Source organism: Hyalella azteca, unplaced genomic scaffold, assembly GCF_000764305.2.
Source record: "Hyalella azteca isolate HAZT.00-mixed unplaced genomic scaffold, Hazt_2.0.2 contig11506, whole genome shotgun sequence".
NCBI classification, from domain to species: Eukaryota; Metazoa; Arthropoda; class Malacostraca; order Amphipoda; family Hyalellidae; genus Hyalella; species Hyalella azteca.
The window spans coordinates 121,551-140,613 of record NW_025941501.1 but is presented as its reverse complement, the minus strand read 5'-3'; the positions used below and the strand labels follow the sequence as shown (position 1 = coordinate 140,613).

Sequence of the window (19,063 nt, the reverse complement as noted above, 5' to 3'; positions counted from 1 at the left end):
GTAGCACGGCTGGCACGCTCCTTGCAGATGACAATGATGTCTTCATAGCTTAGAAATTGCGTTCATATTTAATAATTTCATTCAATATCTAATAATTGAATTTAATATTTAATGAAACGTCGGAATTGCTTCCCTTATTATTTACCATAGTTAAATATTTATGCCTTAGAGTTCGGAGTTGGAATAGCAGGAGCATTTTTAAAAACGATCATGAATATAATAAATTGAAATTTTAATTGAAGTCTCAACAAAAACAGTAAGCAACGATAAATAAGCTAGCTATCTAGATCTAGAATACTCAAGTAAGATAACGATTTTATAATACAAGGATTTATTCGCAGATGAAAGGCTTGTGTGCGATTGCCCAATATTACAGGGTGGACATTTACGATCAATATCTCGTTCATTGCGAAGCTAAGATGATTTGAGTTATCAAAATAAAAAACGCCGTGGCATATATATTTCTTTATTGTGGTTCAACGAAGTCAATAACAACTACAGGACTCATGAAGGACAAGATGGCGGCAACTAGCCACAGTTCCTGGCGTATTTACTAAGAAAAGAGGCGCCATTTTACCTTGAGAACCGTAAGAGAAAGAGAAGGATTTCCGAGAATAATTTCCATACAAAAAGTCATCATTAAAGATCAGCCATTATTCTTTAAATGCCGTCAACGTTTCTATAATAAAGGAAAAAATGGCCAGGTGATGCAATGGTCAGTCGAGTCGACTTTCGCTCATCACATACATGCAGACAATTAATGTTCTGTGGTGTTCGGAAAATAAGATCTTTTTATATTGAATCACGTTACATGTCACCAAACCTTTAACCAACCGATTCCAGACGGCAGTGGTGCATGTGAATACCACTTAGACTTATGTACATAATTATATAAATTTAATTTGAATGTAAGTCGATTATGAACTTTGTAAGCCATGTCGAGCGCATGTGAATATACATACTTGAAGTTTAAGTTGTACGTATAATTGTATATAGTATGAAGTCATATAATTTAGTCGGACAGTTGGCACCCTGGGCGTGCATCAATGTGTAAAGGCTTGAAGCTAATAAGCTCGGTTTTCACATTTGAATAAAAGCGATAGCTTAGAAGCAATTAAACTTCTAAAGTTATGGCGAAATAGAAGAACAAATGAAACATTTTTCAGATACATGACAATTAATAACAATACGAAAATATACGCGATAATTATTTCAGTAGTATTTATGTGATCTATTAGTTCATTTCGAACCAGCGAGCCCGGATTTGCTGTAGTGAAATTACCTTTTAATATTCAGGTCATCTTGGACTCTGTTTAGATTTTAAAAATCAACAAAAAAAGGAAAACCATATTATACGTAAACGTAATTAGGAATAAATGCAAAATTGAGACAAGACGCAGAGATCATCGCTGTTGTTATAACGCTTAACCTCCTGCAACTAATAGGAGAAATCCGTGGATATTGAGAAGGGAGATAACGAATGTACGTATTAGTATACGAATACAAAATTCATGCGAAATTGGGCACGGGAAAATACAAGATATCATAAAAATATACATTTCTGGTATAAAACTCACCGAGATGGATTCAGTCCCGGCAACATGGGAAGAGAAAAAATTCGGCGCATGTAATATCTCGATTTGATGTAAGAAGATAGCAAGTAATTACACTTCATGATGATTATTTTAGACATTATTGATCATTATTAATATATCTTGATAAACAAAACGGGGAACGAAGAATACTGTCAACGATATAAGGTCAACAGATGACAAAATGGTTTAATTAGTAGACAAGTTATACTCGTCTGTCCTTAGAGGTCAACGAAATAGAAATCAAAACTAACATAATTTTAAAATAAATTTCTGATTAAAAGGAAACGATGATAAATTTTTTCAAATTAATTAATTCTAATGTGTGTAAGTAAGAAAGAGAAAGTAAGAGAGAGAGAAAGTAAGTAAGAGAAAACGAATTTAAGATTACCGGAACTGACGAGATAATTGAAATAATTTGTAAGCGTGAAAAAAAGACTTCACATCTGCACGCAGAGACTGGGAAGCATTTGAAAATAATGAAAATGAAAAAATTATTTTCGTATTTAAGGGAAATGAATAACAACTAGAATATTCAAGTAAGATAACGATTTTATAATACAAGGATTTATTCGCAGATGAGCATTTTAAACTTTTACACTCCGGAACTTACAAGAGAAAGCTTGCTCGATTACCTCCCAAGTCCAGGAGAGCTTCAACACAAAGCAGAGACTCAAGCCTCGACAGTTGAGAGTATCTCATAAGACCCCGAAAGCACCTACAGCAGTCAGGTAATGAAGACGTTAATATATTGTAGAAGTTTCATTTTCAAAAGCGCACCGAAATGTGCTCGGTAAATCTCAGGAGAATTTTTGGAAACATTGTATACAATTCAAATATGAATAGTCAGGACAGACAACAAAGCGCAATACATTAGATTCCTAAAAATAAAAATACCACAGTGAAGACGAAAAAGATCAACAAAATATCTGAACAAAAGCACAAATAATAAATTAAAATTAAGGCAAGGGTGTTCAACGATAACACTACACAAAAAAATGAGGATAAATCAAAGTAAAATGCGACAGTGAAACGAGAATCGATGAGGGTATATATAATCACCCAGTACCATATAGAATCAAATAAATATAACCCGAGGATGACACCGAACAACAACAGTTAACACAGGAAAACAGCAAGAAAATTGTATTGTCTGTATTAAACCTCAAAGTTTGAGCCTCACTCGGGGTGAGTTGTACCTTCTATAGATTAGTAATAGAAGAATTTCTAAATGAGATCCTAAAGCATTTGTAATTAAGTATTTCGAACAGGCCGATCGCCTAACTGCAAGAGCCTCAAGCGTTGTAATACAAGTGGCGATATTGTATATACATATAATGTGATAATTTACATTGACATATGTTACTCAAATTATCATTGTTTTAGGATTAATTAATAAAGAGTTGCTTCCATTCATGACACGTACTAGTATTTATCAATAATAAGCCAGGAACGTTTGACATGTCATCTAATGGCAGGCTTGATTGCAAACAATGAGATTTTAACCGCAGCTTACAAGAGAAATTTTGCTCGATTACCTGCCAATTGTGGCAGACACAAATTTTAAATAAAAATGTTGCTTGCAAAAAGTTACCAAGTAAGGTAAACTGTAATAAACGAAACATTTATTAGTAGCAACATCGGCGCTATAGCATCAGAAGGGCGGCAAAGGTCAATAAACTTCCAGATTTTGAAGGGAAGCTTGAATTTATGACACACAAAACTTTTCAAGGTCGGACAAATAAAATTGAATGAAGAACAAATTAGGAAAACGCTAATAGCATGGAATTTTCAATTGCGACTTCTCTTAATTTTATTCAGATGTTACAAATGAAAACGGAGAAGCAAAAATACAATAGACTGCCTCCATCTGCATACCGTCAAACCAACTAACTTTACAAGCTTCTTACATGTAATTTGGCAATCTAACCCTACAAATCGTAATTCTGCCCAGTATCATACGAATTTATTATTTATTGACAAGCGGCAAGTTAAGTGCAGTAGCTGCTGAGTGGCGACTTGTGTGGCATTGAAGGTAGATGATATAGTAGGTGCTTGCTGAAATTTTGCATTCAACTGCGACACTGAACTGCTATACATTTAAGTAGTATTGAAACTCGAACAAGTTGAGCTCAAAATGTACCAATGCTTAAATGACATGGCCTTGAGCAACGGCTTTTGTTTTCGTTCTGCACAACCAAAAATATAGTATTTTACTATTTTACACTACTTTCTGCATAACACAATCGAGAACAACAACGACAACAACGTTATCAGGTTGCATGCAGAGGTGACTTGCTCTTCCCTTCGTTCATTGGCAACACGGAAAATGAAAGTTGTTTCGAACTGACTCGTGTTCATCACATCCAACACCGATACACTTTTAACACAGGTGTCTGTTCAGGGATTTCAGATGCACTAGCATTGATGGCAACATATCAAATTCGGGCAGCGGAAGCGTTACAATTTAAACTTTACATCGTTTTCTATCCTAAGATACCCGTGCAATATTCTACAATTGCTTCTGCTCAGCAACTCCAGCATCTGGAGCATCAAGAGCAGCAGGAGGCGTGTCGGCACCAAGTTTGGAGGCAGCGACGGCTTTGATGGCGGTCTGTACGACGGTCTTAGTCTCGAGCTGCTCTTCCTTCGCCATCGCCTGCACCACCTCCTCGAACACCTTGCGCGGCACCTCAACCTGGTCCTCTGATAACAGCTCGATCGTCTTCAGGATGTGCTCCAGCTGCGGGAGTAAAGGCCATGAGAAATCAACTAATAGTTAATTAAACCGAATAACATATCATTGACAATACGCAATAATAATTTTAAAGAAACGTTACGAACAACTAGATATTCTGAAGGAATCTTAATAGCTTGGTCAACCTTGATAGCCAGATGTCACGTCCATGATAATTAAACAAGCAGGTAATTAATCCAAATACTTGATTAAACAACTATAAATATTTTAAAGCAAAGTAATGACCGACCTTGATGGAGCCGTCGTTGTCGGTGTCCATGGTGGAGAGGACCTCCATGATGACCTGCAGCTTGGCCGAGTCCGGCGCGTCAGCGACCTGACGAAGGTGCGTCACCAGGTCCTCCAGGTTCACCAGCGTCGTCCTGTCGTGCAATCAAATTATTGAGTGACAAATGACTTGTTAATATATAACATAACACTAGAACCTAGAACAAAACACTATAACCTAACGTTACAGAACCTAGAACATAATACTGGAACCTGACGTAAGTGGTTCACCAGGTTCTCTAGGTTCATGAGCGTCGTACTGTCTTGCAATCAAATTGCAGTGAAATTATACATATACATGACTAATAAAATATACTATAAATAATAATTTTAATTACATTATTACATAAATATAATAATGTTAATATATAGTGATTCAAGGTTATGGATAAATTACATTACGAAATACTTGGAATTTCTTAGATACCTATTGGACTAAGTTTGATCAATCATGAACTCTTTACAGAGCAGAAGCAGGTTTAAATCTTCTATGCTGGATTAATTTTTCGGATCTTTTTTGAAGGTGATGTTATAAATTTATAACAGCTACTAAATGATTCAACATGTATCAAAATTCGAAGAAAAACACACATGATTACTATTCGACCTGAATTTCGACATTAGAGATTTGACATCAGTTACCGACGGGACTACTTCTGATTTTCCTATAATCGTAAAGAAGAAATTCTCATATGCACTCAGGAAAATGAACGAATCATTCTTCTTAAAGGGCGACACACTTTCTTTCCACAGCTCGAGCAGAGGGCGGACGCAGATAGCACCTACATGCCCTTTAATCTGGCCAAATAAGCTAGGATGACGCACAGATGGACAAAAAATTGACGAGGTCTCAGTTATTACTCTGAGTGAAAAGCAGAGAATCTCAGTATAAATACACAACTGGATAGGACGACACACACACAAGGACAAAAAGTGCATTACTTTTGGACCAAGCCTCAGTTATATAGTCCCATATAGTCCCTATATGTGGTAGGTAAATAGAGTCCCATTATAGAAATCCAGTAAAGACAAGAAGTGATGCACTCACTTCTGGAGTTTGGTGGCTTGTCCAGCCTCGACGACCTTATGCATCTCCTCGGTCTTGGCGTTGAGCGCGGCGATGACAGGCTCCGTCTTGGCGATGAGGCGGTTCACCTTAGCGAAGAGGCGGCGCGCTGCCTTGCTCTCGCGCAGGTCCGTGCGCTCGGGGAATTGCGCTACAACCTGCCAATCATAATTAAATAACAATACAAAGCCAAAAATCACAAAATTTAATGCAATACAAAATCTACAACAACAAAATTGAGTACCACCAATACGAAACCTACATTCATAATCAAATGCGGTACCAATACATAACCTACAGCTACAATTTAATAATTTCAGAGAATAACCTCGATATACTCGAAGAAAAAACACTATTTTGATCAAATCAACTCCTCAATCGAAATTTAAAAATTAAATTTCTCCTCAACCGAAAATTAAAAATTTACGTAAATTATTCACATTTGGATAGTTATAAATATATTCGAGTGTCAAATTAACGAACTTGGTCGAGTTTTCCTTGTAATCTAATGGAAATAACCGGAATCCGCCAAAATGATTCACACTTAGCGAACGGTGACCTGTATTATAAACCTAAATGACCTCGCCCAAAATCAAAATCCTGACCACAGCTTGGCGAAGGCAGTACCTGCTTGAAGTCCTCGATGTCCTCCTGGTAGTCGCGTAGCTCGTCCTTGATGTCGAGCAGCTCCTGCTCCTCGATCAGCAGGCGCCGCTGCTTCGTCCCTAGCGTCTCGAGGGCTTCCTCAACCTCAGCCAAATCTTCGCTGCTTAGCTGCACGCAATTAAAATTTATAATTAATAGGTTAATACTCGTACTTCGTTACTTTTTGGGCCGTACTATCAAAACTCGCTAAAGTACATAAAATATAACTCAGTACTCACTGCAGTGAGTGACAGAGAGCGCATTTACTCGTCGACGAAAACGTGAAGTCACGGACAGACGGACAGACAGACGGACATGACGAGCACAATAGCTTTTTTCCGTAAATGAGAAAATGCGCTAATAATAGTTAAAATACACGTAGTGGCCGAAGTACCTATGCTAGCAGCCGATTTCTCGATTGTGATTGGCGAGTTTAGCTTGATAAGCTGTCAGTGATTGGCTGATGGAGTTTCAAAGTTTCGAACTCTCAAATGTTTTTACCTCTTCAGACTTCTCCTTCTTGGCCTTCTCTTCCGCGAGTTTGTGGTCAGCAAGTTTAAGCTCCTGATCCTCTCTCTCGAGGCGCAGCTCCTCGGCAGTGTCCACCAGCACAGGGGCGCGGTCAACGAGCTCTTCCTTGTCTTCCTGCGGCACAATCATTCACTTCGTTAAGTATAAACAGGCTCTTCGAGCAGTAAATATACTTATACCCTTCTATACTTTATGCAAGTTTGATCGGAGCCCAGAGAAAGTTTTCTGTTAATAATAACAAAATTCTAGTCTTCTGTTAACTTGCATAAAGGAATTACTCCAGCCCAAATAAACCAATATTTTTATATATGTTACGCATGTCCGGTTCATTGTAGTTGATATGAAAATTTTTTCGTGAATCTAATGCAATTTTGAACATAATTTTCAAACATGTATATTGTTTTGAAACCATTTAGCAGGATTTTTACACCATAATAGCATTTGGTACAATATTTTAACCGTCTCTATACGATTTAATTATGGTTATAATGGGAGATGCAAAGGAGGATACTAGAAGGAATATACTAGTCAGCCCCATCAGAATTGGTACAACCGGTCTAACATTATACTCAATTCCATTAATGTCCACTTAATAACTCGATACTGACACCTGAAAAAGGTAAATAATTTTAGAATTTTAAGAACGATTCCTCTACCTACGAATCCTTTATAACATTTTCATCACTGACACACATGTATACTAATGAAATTAATCAATCAAAAGCAATGCAAACCCAATAATGGTTAGCCTACACAGAATATATACAGTAGCTATTAATAATAGAATAATAATTGCCTTTATTTCGCCGGCGGGGGTGACGGTAGCCTTGGTCACTTTGACAGCCTGCGCGACGACGGCCTCAGCAGCAGCAGCGCCGACTGCAGGTGACGCCGGGGCCACGGACACCACCTCCGCCTCTCCGATGCCGAGCTGAGGGCGCAGTAGGCGTTAATGCGTACACTTCAGCCAACGTATTTTTTTTATTAAAGTATGTAAAGTAAAGTGAAGTATAAAGTAAAGTAAACGTATTAGGGTTCAATTGAGACATCGTGTAAGGCAGGATATGTCAGTCACTAAAATGAATCGTCAGTCAAATATTTTCGACCACTGCTGATGCATTGATCATTCTCATTCATTATTATGTGCCAAATTTTCGTTAATCTATGGTACAAAAATGTCGGTAAGATAAGCTGTAAATGGTACAACTGCCACACACACTCGTTATTTCAAAGCGTGGCAAATCGCGAACGTATTGCATAAGAATTTGGTTCCGTAGGTGGTTCTTCGCAGTAATCTTTAAGAACCCAGTGCACCAATGTACAAATAGTATGATGTCTAACGAACTGAATTCTTGGGATGGGAAGAAGTTTAAGAATGTATACATACGGACTTAAATAATTTCCATCATTCCTAGACTTTCAGAATGAAAACTTATAAAAAATAATAAAGAACATAGGTAGCTGGAAGAGGCAGAGAATGGAAAGGTAAAACACAAATGCTGATTTTTTAATGAAAGCTCTCAAGTGAGTCTATAGAATATTTCCGTTCATGGAACCGAAAAACCGAATTAATATGAAGCTAATCGTAATAACTAACAATAAGACCAAAACGTGACTAATTATTATTATAATTTTTAAAATTAAAAGACAACCATGTAGAATGAAAAAAAAGCAATTTCTTAAAAAAATGGAATTACGTATTTCCGGTCACTACTTAATAGAAAAAGTTAAGTTAATAGGTACTTACAAAAAGATCAAAGTAAGGGAGATCAGTATGGCCCTAGCCTTTACTAAGGTGAGGCACTAAATAAGGTTACATAAATTAGTAGTAACTGGGGAAAAGAAGACGAAACAAATTTTTAGAAATCTTCACAATCAACACAAAAACTCTACAAGCGGTTTCTGTTAATAAAAATTTGATATTTTAAAACTTTGTTATAGGCTGTCCATCTCACTGCAAGTGGCTGGAACCAACTTGGGAATTAACTCTCCCCTAGTTCTGAGTTGAAGTAAAGCTAGTTTAACTCTTGTAGGTACTTCATGTTGTATTTATGTTGCCTAGTGCAGTTTCAACTGGGCAATCCATGCCAATCTTTGTTCGACATTTGTATCAATTATTTTCGATCTGCTAGTGATAGCTATGGATGTACGGTACCGTATATGCTACAACCTTGGTATTAAATATCAGATCGAGATGAGGTTATTATTGAAAAAAACCATGTACCTTTTGATATGCAAACCACATATAATCCTCTGAGCATACATGTGCCTAAATTTTAACATTGATGCTAGCAGATAAGCATTATTCAATGGCGTTCTACTACCCTAAATGATTCAAGGGTCTCTACATGTGAACTATCCAGTAAGTCGAGATATGGCGGGCATCTTTTGAATCACAATGAAAATTATAAAAAACAAGCACCAGGTTCCCTCGTCATCCTCTATAGTCTATACATTCAACAACTAAAGGCTACCGATTACAAAGAAGCTAAATTATTCGATTGAAGGAATGATTCTAGTAGGTGTGTTATTTTGAACGCGTGTCAATGGTATAACAAAACTAACAGGTAAACACAAAAATCTTCACTGACAAGTAGTGGAGTTGGCTTCGTTAATATATGATGAACAACTGCAGCGCGACCGAACAAGCCGATCTAAGTAAATTATATCCAAGACGTGACATGAAGCGGAAATCTCATGAAAAAATAATTCAACGATTAACTTATCTCTGGAAAATAATAATATTTAAAAAATCTCTGCATGCAGAATTAGTGCAGAAGTCATTCAAAGGATAATCACTTGAAATTTCCGCAGTCAAATTATTCAATTTCTCAAGTTTTCAATGCTGGCAGATGACATCATGAGGTGATCAAAGCTTCAATTAGACCCTTACCATAATGCACATAACCAGCTAAGGTTAAATTACTCAGAGATCGGCTTATTCGCTCCTAGGCAATGGCCACACGGCATGTCAGGTCAGACGGAATGTCAGGCCACACGGCATGTCAGGTCAGACGGAATGTCAGGCCACACGGCATGTCAGGTCACACGGCATGTCAGGCCACACGGCATGTCAGGTCACACGGCATGTCGAGCCACACGGCATGTCAGGTCACACGGCATGTCAGAACACACGGAATGTCAGGTCACACGGCACGGCATGTCAGTTCACACGGCATGTCAGATCACACGGCATGTCAGGCCACACGGCATGTCAGGCCACACGGCATGTCTGTCACCCAACACCGGCTCTCACCTCCTCGTGATAGTCCACCCTCACCTCTCCCATCTTTTTGGCTTCTTCGAGCATTTTCTTCTTCTTCTCCTCCTGCATGTCCTTCTTGTCTTCCTCGATTCGCTTTTCCTCCACTTGGATCACTTCGAGGCGTGTTCGGTTGTCGATCTTTCCTTCACGCTTGCCAATAGCAGCTTTCGTACGTGTTTTGATCTGAAACAAACCATAAGATTTATAGGCTGCAATGTTCCAATTCAACCAAATCTGTGTCTCAGTATGGTGTCTCCTCAAGAATTAAAGAGCATGAGCGTATGCAATGCTCCTAATTTTCAACCATGAGCATACCACGTCTGGCTCTCTATATATGGAGATGAGTAATTTTACAATCATCCAAATTCGTTGCATGAAATTGCCTCATTTTATTGGTAGTGGGCATCCTCAATTTACATCTACGTACTTTATTCAGGAATGAATATCCCTTAAAAAATTAATTGATTAGCCAGAATTATCAATACTTTATGCACTGATAAAATAACATCCAAAAAAGCATTAAATAACTTTAATATTGCACGTAGGCCACTCACTTCGTCGGGCAGTTGCGAGATGGTGGCGGCAAGTGAAGCGTTTGCGTCCAGAGTATCTGGCAGGTAGAGCGTGCGCGAGAGCAACAGCAGCGATGGTGGAACCTTTTAGGGAAAACATCTTCGTGAAATTCGGGAAAAACGGTTGGTGATTTGCCTCCTGACGTTAATAATGCATAATGTACGGAGTTTAAATCTTACTTACTTGAATTAAAAATCGGTGTGAGTACAAAACTTGAATTAAATGCTTTTCACCACAGCTAAAACAAAATTTAGATGAATGAGCAGAGTTAAATTACAGTTAAATTCAATAGGAAACGCAGGGAACCAGTAACCTTCTTATCAAGACTGAGCTCGAGCCACTGCTGCAGCTGAACCCTGAGTCTGGTGTCCGTCATGCCGTAAGCTCTCATGCCTCGAGACCGACACGCCTGCTGCAACTCCCACGATGACAAGCTGTCCACTCCCTCCACAGCGATCAACTGCAAGAACATAACTTCATTGCTTCTCTGACTATTATAGGTAATTGAAAAGTGACTACGGTAATTCGCCTTCAAATATTTATGACAAGTCAACAACGAACATTTTTAAGAGAGTCATTTTTAAAATGACCTGTTCGTTTTTAGGCATGTTACAAAATTTACTACTCACTTCGTCACTGAAATATTCATCAACTTTAGAGATTGTGACTCGCCTTATCGTCAGCAGCGAGTGAGCGGAGCTTCATACGCAGCTGGAACCTGAGGAAATTGTTAGTGCCAAAAGTCTGCATCTCCAGCAGCCGGCAGAGCGCCGTGAGTTGAGGGCGAGACAGTGAGTCCAGGGTGATGCTGTCGGCGAACAGCTTGCTGAACTTGAGGATCTCTTCATTGCTCACTACCTCTCCTGTGCGTCGTACCTTGTAACGTAAGATCACGTGTCACATCTAAGCATCAATCTAAAAAAAACCTATAATAATCAGTCCAATGCAGCACCTAATCACACAGATAGAGTATAAGGTAATGCTGAGTTTGATGTGATTTATACCAAATATTGTGTAAATCGGTTGTTGCCTAAATCAAGTAGCCATTATGTATTTAAATTTATGTTCATAAGAAGCCCACACAAAAGTGAATAATAAGAATACGTACCTAGTTGGCACAGACAAAATTCTCACCTTTTCAAAGAATAGTACGAATTCTTGAGCACTTTTGGAGTGGTGGTCTTTGGACTGCAGAGACATGCTGTCGAGCGTCTCTTGCAAGAACTTTGCCATCTCCAGTTTCACTTTCAAACGTTTCTTCATCTTTGCCTCCTGAACAATAGAAATGCAAAGTTAAGTTGGCTTTATATGAGAGTTGAATTATGCTTTCATTATCCATTCAAAGTTTTTGTGTTGTTCCAAGTAATTTGCAGTATTAAAGGTACCTACTGCAAATATGAAGGTTCATTTTATAGGAGATATGTTTATTCCTTCCTTAACCATTTAGAAAATTTTTATTTGTTCCAAGCCAACTTCTGAAAGGTAAAAAAGTTAAGTTACCTATACTATAAAGAAAAATTACCTTCTCATTTGCAGTCTCGAAGGTACTGGGCAACATGCCAGGGAAAAGCTTCAGGGCCACGGGCAGCAGAAACTCCATGAAGGGAACAATGATGAACACAGAGAAGGGCAGCAAACGAAATAAGTCCCCAGTAGTTCTCACCAACTGGAAACAAAACGATCAGTACAAAACTATGTCAGAGCTAACAAAATACTTAATCTAAAGAAATGATATAAATAAGTTCATTTTAATTAATATAGGTACCAATATAATATATTCTAGTTATTGCAATGTCCCTTAGTGCATAAATTCGCTTAATTTAATGCTCTTTTTCAAAGAATTGACTATTACAAATTTTAAAACAGAAAGAGAGTGAGCAAGATAATTTTAAATTGCATAGCACGAAGAAGCAGATTCACCAACCTGTCTGTGCTCTCTTCTTGACAGCTTTTCACCATTCAGAATTCTGTAGCAATACTTCAGTGCAATTTTGGTGTCAATGAATAGCAGTCTGAAGCCATGGTAATAATGAACTGCCTCTGCTTTAATACGAGTCCACAGAGACTTCTTTTCTGCAACAACAGAAGGCAGAGGAGGAGCTGATTTAGCAATAGCTAGGTTTATGGTCTCGGATCGCGTGGGGGAAGCGGTGGGAACTTCATTCTGCATTGCAGCAGCGGTTGTAACAATAGGAGCTTGACTTGCATCCTTGCTGGCACTGGCTGCTATCTTCTCTTGATTCAGACTTTCAGCTTTCTCTTTCAAGGCATTGACAGTAACTTCCACTTGAGAAGATGGAGGTTTGGAGTCTAGAAAGCATGTGGTTGTATGGAAAAACCTTTTTGAAATTAATCCATTTCTGAGATCTGAATCATAGGTAAAATAAATTTCAGGATTGAAATTGGAGATGCTAACCGTTAGCTCATTGGAGTTTGATAAGTCTTGGTATGGGCTAGCAGGGCCTTGTGCTGATATAGCGAGGGAGGAGTGAGAAGGTGAATATGTATCCCACAAAAAACCAATGGGCCTTGCAACACCCAGCATTCCGGGGCGGGAAGTTCTAACTAAATTCAGTGAATTATTATTTATTCCTGTTAAATTGTGATTGGAATAAAGATGTGACTGGTGTGCACTTGAAGGAATTTGGTAGCTGTGAAATCTTGGTCTGAAAGCTCCATTTCTTCTTATTTTTGACTCAATGCCTTGTGAGATGGTTGGCTTCTCAAGAGCAGAGTTGTCATCAGTAATCCAAGTGGCAGCAGCATTTCTGTCATCTTCTTTAACATCTTCTTTGGCAATAGTTGAGATTTTTTGCCAGTTACAATGAGGATGAGACAAAGTAAAATTACTCTCTAACAACTTTTTCTCATACTTTTTGCAGTGTCTGGAAGTGGAATATTGAGTAAGGTGAGAGCAGGGAGGTAGAACAGATGCATAGGACTGGAGTTGATGCCAGCATTCCCTCTTTTGAAGCAGCCTCCTGGACAACATCCTGAATATTGTAGAATGGAATTAGTTGGTGAATTATTTACAAGTTATATTAAAATTAAATGCATTGCAAAACTGTAAATGAATTGTAGAGCAAAAAATAACATATTTCTTGTTAAAATTCAGCTTTGCAAGATTAGCATTAAAACCAAGTTTTATAAACAAACTTTTGCTGATTATCTCTAATAAAAAAATTTAATTGACAACATAACAATTTTACACAAAATGAAGATAACAAATAAGATGCCACATGACATAGGTACCTACAGCCACATGAAACAACATTTCACTCAAATTGTTACCATTCTTGAAAACGACATAGTAGTATTTAACAGAAATCTAGAATGTTATCAGAAAACTTGTATACCAAATTCATTCATTACTCTGCATGGCAGCAAACAAGAGACTTTTTCAGTTGCCCTTTAGTTTTGGAGTCCTATTAGTAGACCAGGTAAGCATCAAGTACCATCAAATCAAGAACTGGAAGCCATGAAGTCTCATCAACCACTACTAGACTGTGAGTGAGGCACATAAGACAACCAAGTATGAAAGTGACAGAGACATCCATTGCCAATTACACTTTACCATAATATGCAATTTACAATTGATGCAGATATATATTGTAGAATATTTATCTATCCTCCAAGCAATGACTAGAGCTTTTCTGCCTTTTTTTGGATTTTTTTCCTGCCAATTTTTCTAGATTATTGCCTAAAATACAGCAATATCTATAATCTAATGTTAACAAAAACGAATCAAGCCACAAGAGACAAGTACTGGTAACCATGGTTATTAAAAAATCATCAATTTAGAGCAGCAAGATTTTAGTAATAACAAGGAATTTTCCCATATTAAATTGCTGAAGCCATGTACCGGTAACCAAAGTTATTAAAAAATCATCAATTTAGAGCAGCAAGATTTTAGTAATAACAAGGAATTTTCCCATATTAAATTGCTGAAGCCAACCAATAGCAAATGAAAAATACCTATTGAAGTGGGTAGCAGAAATAGTCAAATGGGGTAAGACAGGATCACAGCCTTCAAGGGTTAAGAAAGGACCAGCCCATGGCATGCATTCTAATCGCACTTTATTTAATTTGATGGAAAAATATGTTAGTGCAATCATTGCATGTCTTTTCAGTTCAACCCTGTTCTGCAAATAATGAATTTTTGGGTAATTTTTAAAGAAAACCTATGTAAAGAAGGGTCACAAAATAGTTGACCCTATTTAGGAAATAGCTCTGTCTAATGACAAAAAATATTTTGGCCAGGCTTGTGGATATAGGCAGGTAACCTCAAATAATAAGCAACTTTTGAGACATATATACTAGGCATTCCTGCCTGCTACCATCACTGCCTGACATGTATTCTAAAGTGGGGTAAATAAGGACTGGACATGAGGTAAGACGGGACCACTAAATGATCCTGTTTTGACCCACCAGTGGTCCTATCTTACCCCACAAATGGTCCTGTCTCACCCTACAAATGGTCCTCTCTTACCCCATAGTTTATCAAAAACAGTTTTTAAATGAATATTTTATTGTGCATAAGTATACATGTAGTAGTATTTTGGTCAAAATTTTCATCTTTTGTTCAAAATAACCATTTGAACTTTTTGATTAGAGAAATTTAGTGTACTATTGTAAATTGCATTAAGGGGATCATGGGGTGGAGAAAATAGGAGTGTCTCTTCCCATTAGTGAGCTGCAGAACTATGTGCAAGAGTGGTTGGACCCCCCATTGTCTCTTCCCCCATTAGAAAGGTCTAAGTTCCCCCCTTCAGGGGCAGTGCCCCCCATTTGCAAACTATGACACTTTCCTCAAATTTGTCATTTGCATATGTAACTGAGTTCTACTACAATGCAGTGAATGCACCAAAACTTGGAGTTATTTACTCAAAAATAAAAAAAATTGGAGGGGGTTTTACGACAAGCTTTAAATAATAGCTCTTTTTCATGGGTCACATTTTTCATTTTTAGATATGCATAATTTTTTCATCTTTATATTATTATATTTTATCTCTATATTATTATATTTTATCTTTATATTATTATTTTTCATCTAATGCCCATTGACAAAAGTTTTCTATGTCAAATAGTTTTTAAGTTTTGAGGGTTTTTTTTTAGAAAAACTAAAAGTGGTCTAAGTTATCCCGGGAGTCTAAGTTACCCTATTTTACGGTACCTATGTCATATTGACTCTATTTATATAGTCCATTTGCGCTCGTTGTTATTAGGTATTGATCATGTCTATTTCACCAGCCAGGAGGATATCAGGAAAGTAGTCCTGATGTTGACATACAGGTTTGTACCCTAATTGCCACAACCAGTCAATCACTAGAAGGCACCTATGGCACATCTCACGCGATGTTGCCATTTTTAGTTATGTGATTCATGTCCGCTCGAATTGCAATCTATAAAAGAATCTTCTTACCTGGGTTGACGAGTTAGCAATCTAGTCAACTCATATCCAACCGGAACACAATGTGGATATACATTTGCGTGTACGGTGTGTGATAGCGTTATCACGCGTCATTATTTACATTATTTCAGCCTTTTAGGAGTGCCGCACATCATGCGCATGGCGCATTTTTTTTACCGGCATAGTACGGCACACCATGCACATTAATTAAGTAACAATATTAATTCCCACGCACCTGGCACATCTTCCTGAAAATGGGGCCTAGGCCTATTAGGCCTTTAATGCCCATTGACAAAATTTTTCTATGTCAAATAGTTTTTTAGTTTTTTGTAGGGGTTTTTGTTTAAAAAAATTAAAGTGGTCTAAGTTAACCCAGGAGCACAGTGACAAACCAAAGATTTTTTAGAATCAGTTCATTTTTAATTTTCTCATTTAACTTTTAACCAAGATTTAAACCAATTTTTTATGTATGATAATGCTGGTAATCCATGATACCTACTTTACTGCTTACTGGTAGTGGTATAATACTTATAGGACTCAAAAATGAACTTGAGGAAGAGTCTAAAAAACTCCCTGCTTTGCCACTATGCGCGGCACCAGGAGTCTAAGTAGACTAACCCAGGCAGCAGGCCCCCTTGCACCTTTTATGGATAATTATGGTAGTGGCAACTGGCAAAGCAGAGAGTTTTTTAGACTCTCCCTCAAGTTCATTTTTGACTTTTGAGTGCTCTAAAGACTAAAGTCTAAGTGTAAGTAGACCAGTAAAGTATCATGGATCCTACCATTATCATCTTACATAAGAAATTGGTTTAAATCTTGAGAAAATTAAGAAATTAAAAATGAATTGATTCTGAAAAATATCTGGTTTGTCACTAGCCTATGTTCCAAGACATAAAAATTTTGAAAAAAAAGTGCCAAGTAATAGTAATTAGTAATCCCATCTGACAATTTGTTGTACTTGCTTGGGCAAGCTTGAGAAATTCTAATTCCTGTATATTTATAGGTAGGTACCTAGGAAAGGAAGGAAAGCCTAGGAGGCTAGGAAAAACCTAAAGTAAATGGTTGACCGTTGGGGATTTCTCATTCTATTCTAGGCTAACAGAAATTTTTACTTTATTGCCTAAACCTAAACGAAGAAAAGTAAGTACTCACTTGAATTTTCTAACGAGTAACGTAGCCTTTTTAGAACAATTTTTTACTGATAAACAGGTTGATTATAAAATCAGTTGAATCGTTCTTAATAATATTTATCGATGAGTAATTCTTATGCAATTTTTCAGCGCCGAGACAGCTGCGCGACCGACAGGATTTCGCTAGTCCGCGTTCAAGGAATATTGGCCATAATTTGCTATGCACACGTACAGTCCAAATGTCCATAAAAATATGTTAAATAAGTGAGACAAAATAACTAAAACTCCAGCAAACAATGAGAAAAATTTGTACAATTATCTAGGGAGAAAAAAAATCACTAGAAATAGAAACAAAAAAATTGGTTGTAGAAAGAGTGGGAGAGGGAGAAAAAACAGAGATATTCAAACCATAAGAAATATTCTTACAAAACAATCATGTTTATGTCAAAAAGAGTTTAATCTTGATCCTCTAATGAAAAATTCAGCATTCTAATGAAATTTTATATAATTTCATATATCCAGCTTGAATCGGAAAACTAACGAAAACTCGGCTGGTTATCGACTCTCAACATTATTATTTAATCGCTGTTAATGCAAAAATGATTCTTTGGCTATGGTAATGGAAGTAGAATTTAAACGGAATGTCGGCGATCGTTGACGAGGCAGGGCATGGGGATATATACTTGCATAGAATTAAATCTAGAGGATCATTAGGTATGCTTGCTTTTGATGGGGATAATAAAGGCTGAAAATTTTTTGGCGAATTCATAATAAACGTGGATAAAAAATAATTTGAGAAAGTAACATCATACCAAAGTGATTTGTAGCACTCATGAATTCGAATAAAAATTACTAGTGAGAAAATATTTCCCATTTGCGCACTCTACCCGTTTACCGTAGTTGTTGGTACGGTGGTTGCTGTCAGGATAATACTGTATAGTGGTTGTGATGATTCTTAATATTTGTGAACATTTTATGAACAAATAAGCAGTATGCGCAATTACAATTATTTTCGTCATTTAACTGATAATGAATAAAGTTCCTCATTCATGGAGATTATAATGTGAAAATTCCCAGTTCCATCACTCAGCTAAAACGATTGGCTTTGATCTGTGTTCGAATGATCGACGAAGTAAGTCACTGAATGTAGCTTTAAAAGTTGTAGGCTGCATCTTTGCGTTTATAAAAATTACTCCCCGTGCCCCGTCTATACTGCGAACATTGCATGAACTGCGTTCCTCAGGAGCAGGTCATAAATACAGTGAAGAGAGCGGCTAAAGGTTGAGTAGTGGTCGCTAAGGAGCCATTTTATGACAATAAATTTGGCTCATTTGTTTTATGAGGATTTCCTCTTAGCAGCATCGAGTTAAGAAGAAAAGTTGGCCCAGACCAAGCCGAGCTTGCGATGAAACCACCTGTTGGCATAGTATAGTTACTATAGTATCTTCGGCATTGAAGGATAGGCCTGGATAGGCAGGCCTGTCGTAAACCTGTGGGATGGGACTGTAGCGGCAAACCAGTGATTTTTTAGAAACTGTTCATTTCTAATTTCCTCATTTACTCAAGATTTAAATCAATTTCTTATGTATGATAATGCTGGCATCTATTATACTCTACTGGTCTGCTTATGGGACTCAAAAATGAACTCAGCCTGAGCCTCACTCAGGCTGAGTGAGGCTGCTGGTGTTTGAGGCCGCAGCTGGGGCTTGATGTCGTGGTAATGAGTGTCGTCCTCTTAGATTTTGCATTGTATTTGAAATAACTCTGATTTTAATTTATTTTCAAGGATAATAATCGTATTACCTAACTACGTTGCGGTACGTATC

The 19,063-nt window shown here is 37.4% G+C and overlaps 1 protein-coding gene across 2 annotated transcripts; it reads right to left on the bottom strand.

The window, feature by feature from the left end:
- Positions 1–450: 450 nt before the first annotated feature.
- Positions 451–17,576, bottom strand: LOC108674770 (mitochondrial proton/calcium exchanger protein). 2 transcript variants are annotated; one of them, XM_018162741.2, is made up of 14 exons: positions 17,260–17,576; positions 12,622–13,690; positions 12,220–12,363; positions 11,832–11,969; positions 11,370–11,573; positions 11,011–11,157; positions 10,679–10,780; positions 10,116–10,307; positions 7,656–7,790; positions 6,830–6,973; positions 6,311–6,457; positions 5,666–5,841; positions 4,580–4,712; positions 451–4,335 (listed from the first exon to the last, which is right to left on the bottom strand). In XM_018162741.2, exons 2-14 carry the CDS (start codon positions 13,687–13,689, stop codon positions 4,105–4,107), a joined length of 2,961 nt encoding a protein of 986 aa, XP_018018230.1. In that variant the 5' UTR covers position 13,690; positions 17,260–17,576; the 3' UTR covers positions 451–4,104. The 2 variants fall into 2 exon arrangements, with proteins under 2 accessions (XP_018018230.1, XP_018018231.1); XM_018162742.2 differs by having other exon boundaries at positions 10,140–10,307.
- Positions 17,577–19,063: the final 1,487 nt, after the last annotated feature.

Excerpts from the sequence above, each read along its gene's own strand:
- LOC108674770 (XM_018162741.2), bottom strand. The coding sequence starts at position 13,689 with ATGTTGTCCAGGAGGCTGCTTCAAAAGAGGGAATGCTGGCATCAACTC. Across the intron at positions 6,974-7,655 it reads CCCCCGCCGGCGAAATAAAG|GAAGACAAGGAAGAGCTCGT; the intron begins GCAATTATTATT and ends ATTGTGCCGCAG. Across the intron at positions 5,842-6,310 it reads ACATCGAGGACTTCAAGCAG|GTTGTAGCGCAATTCCCCGA; the intron begins GTACTGCCTTCG and ends TATGATTGGCAG.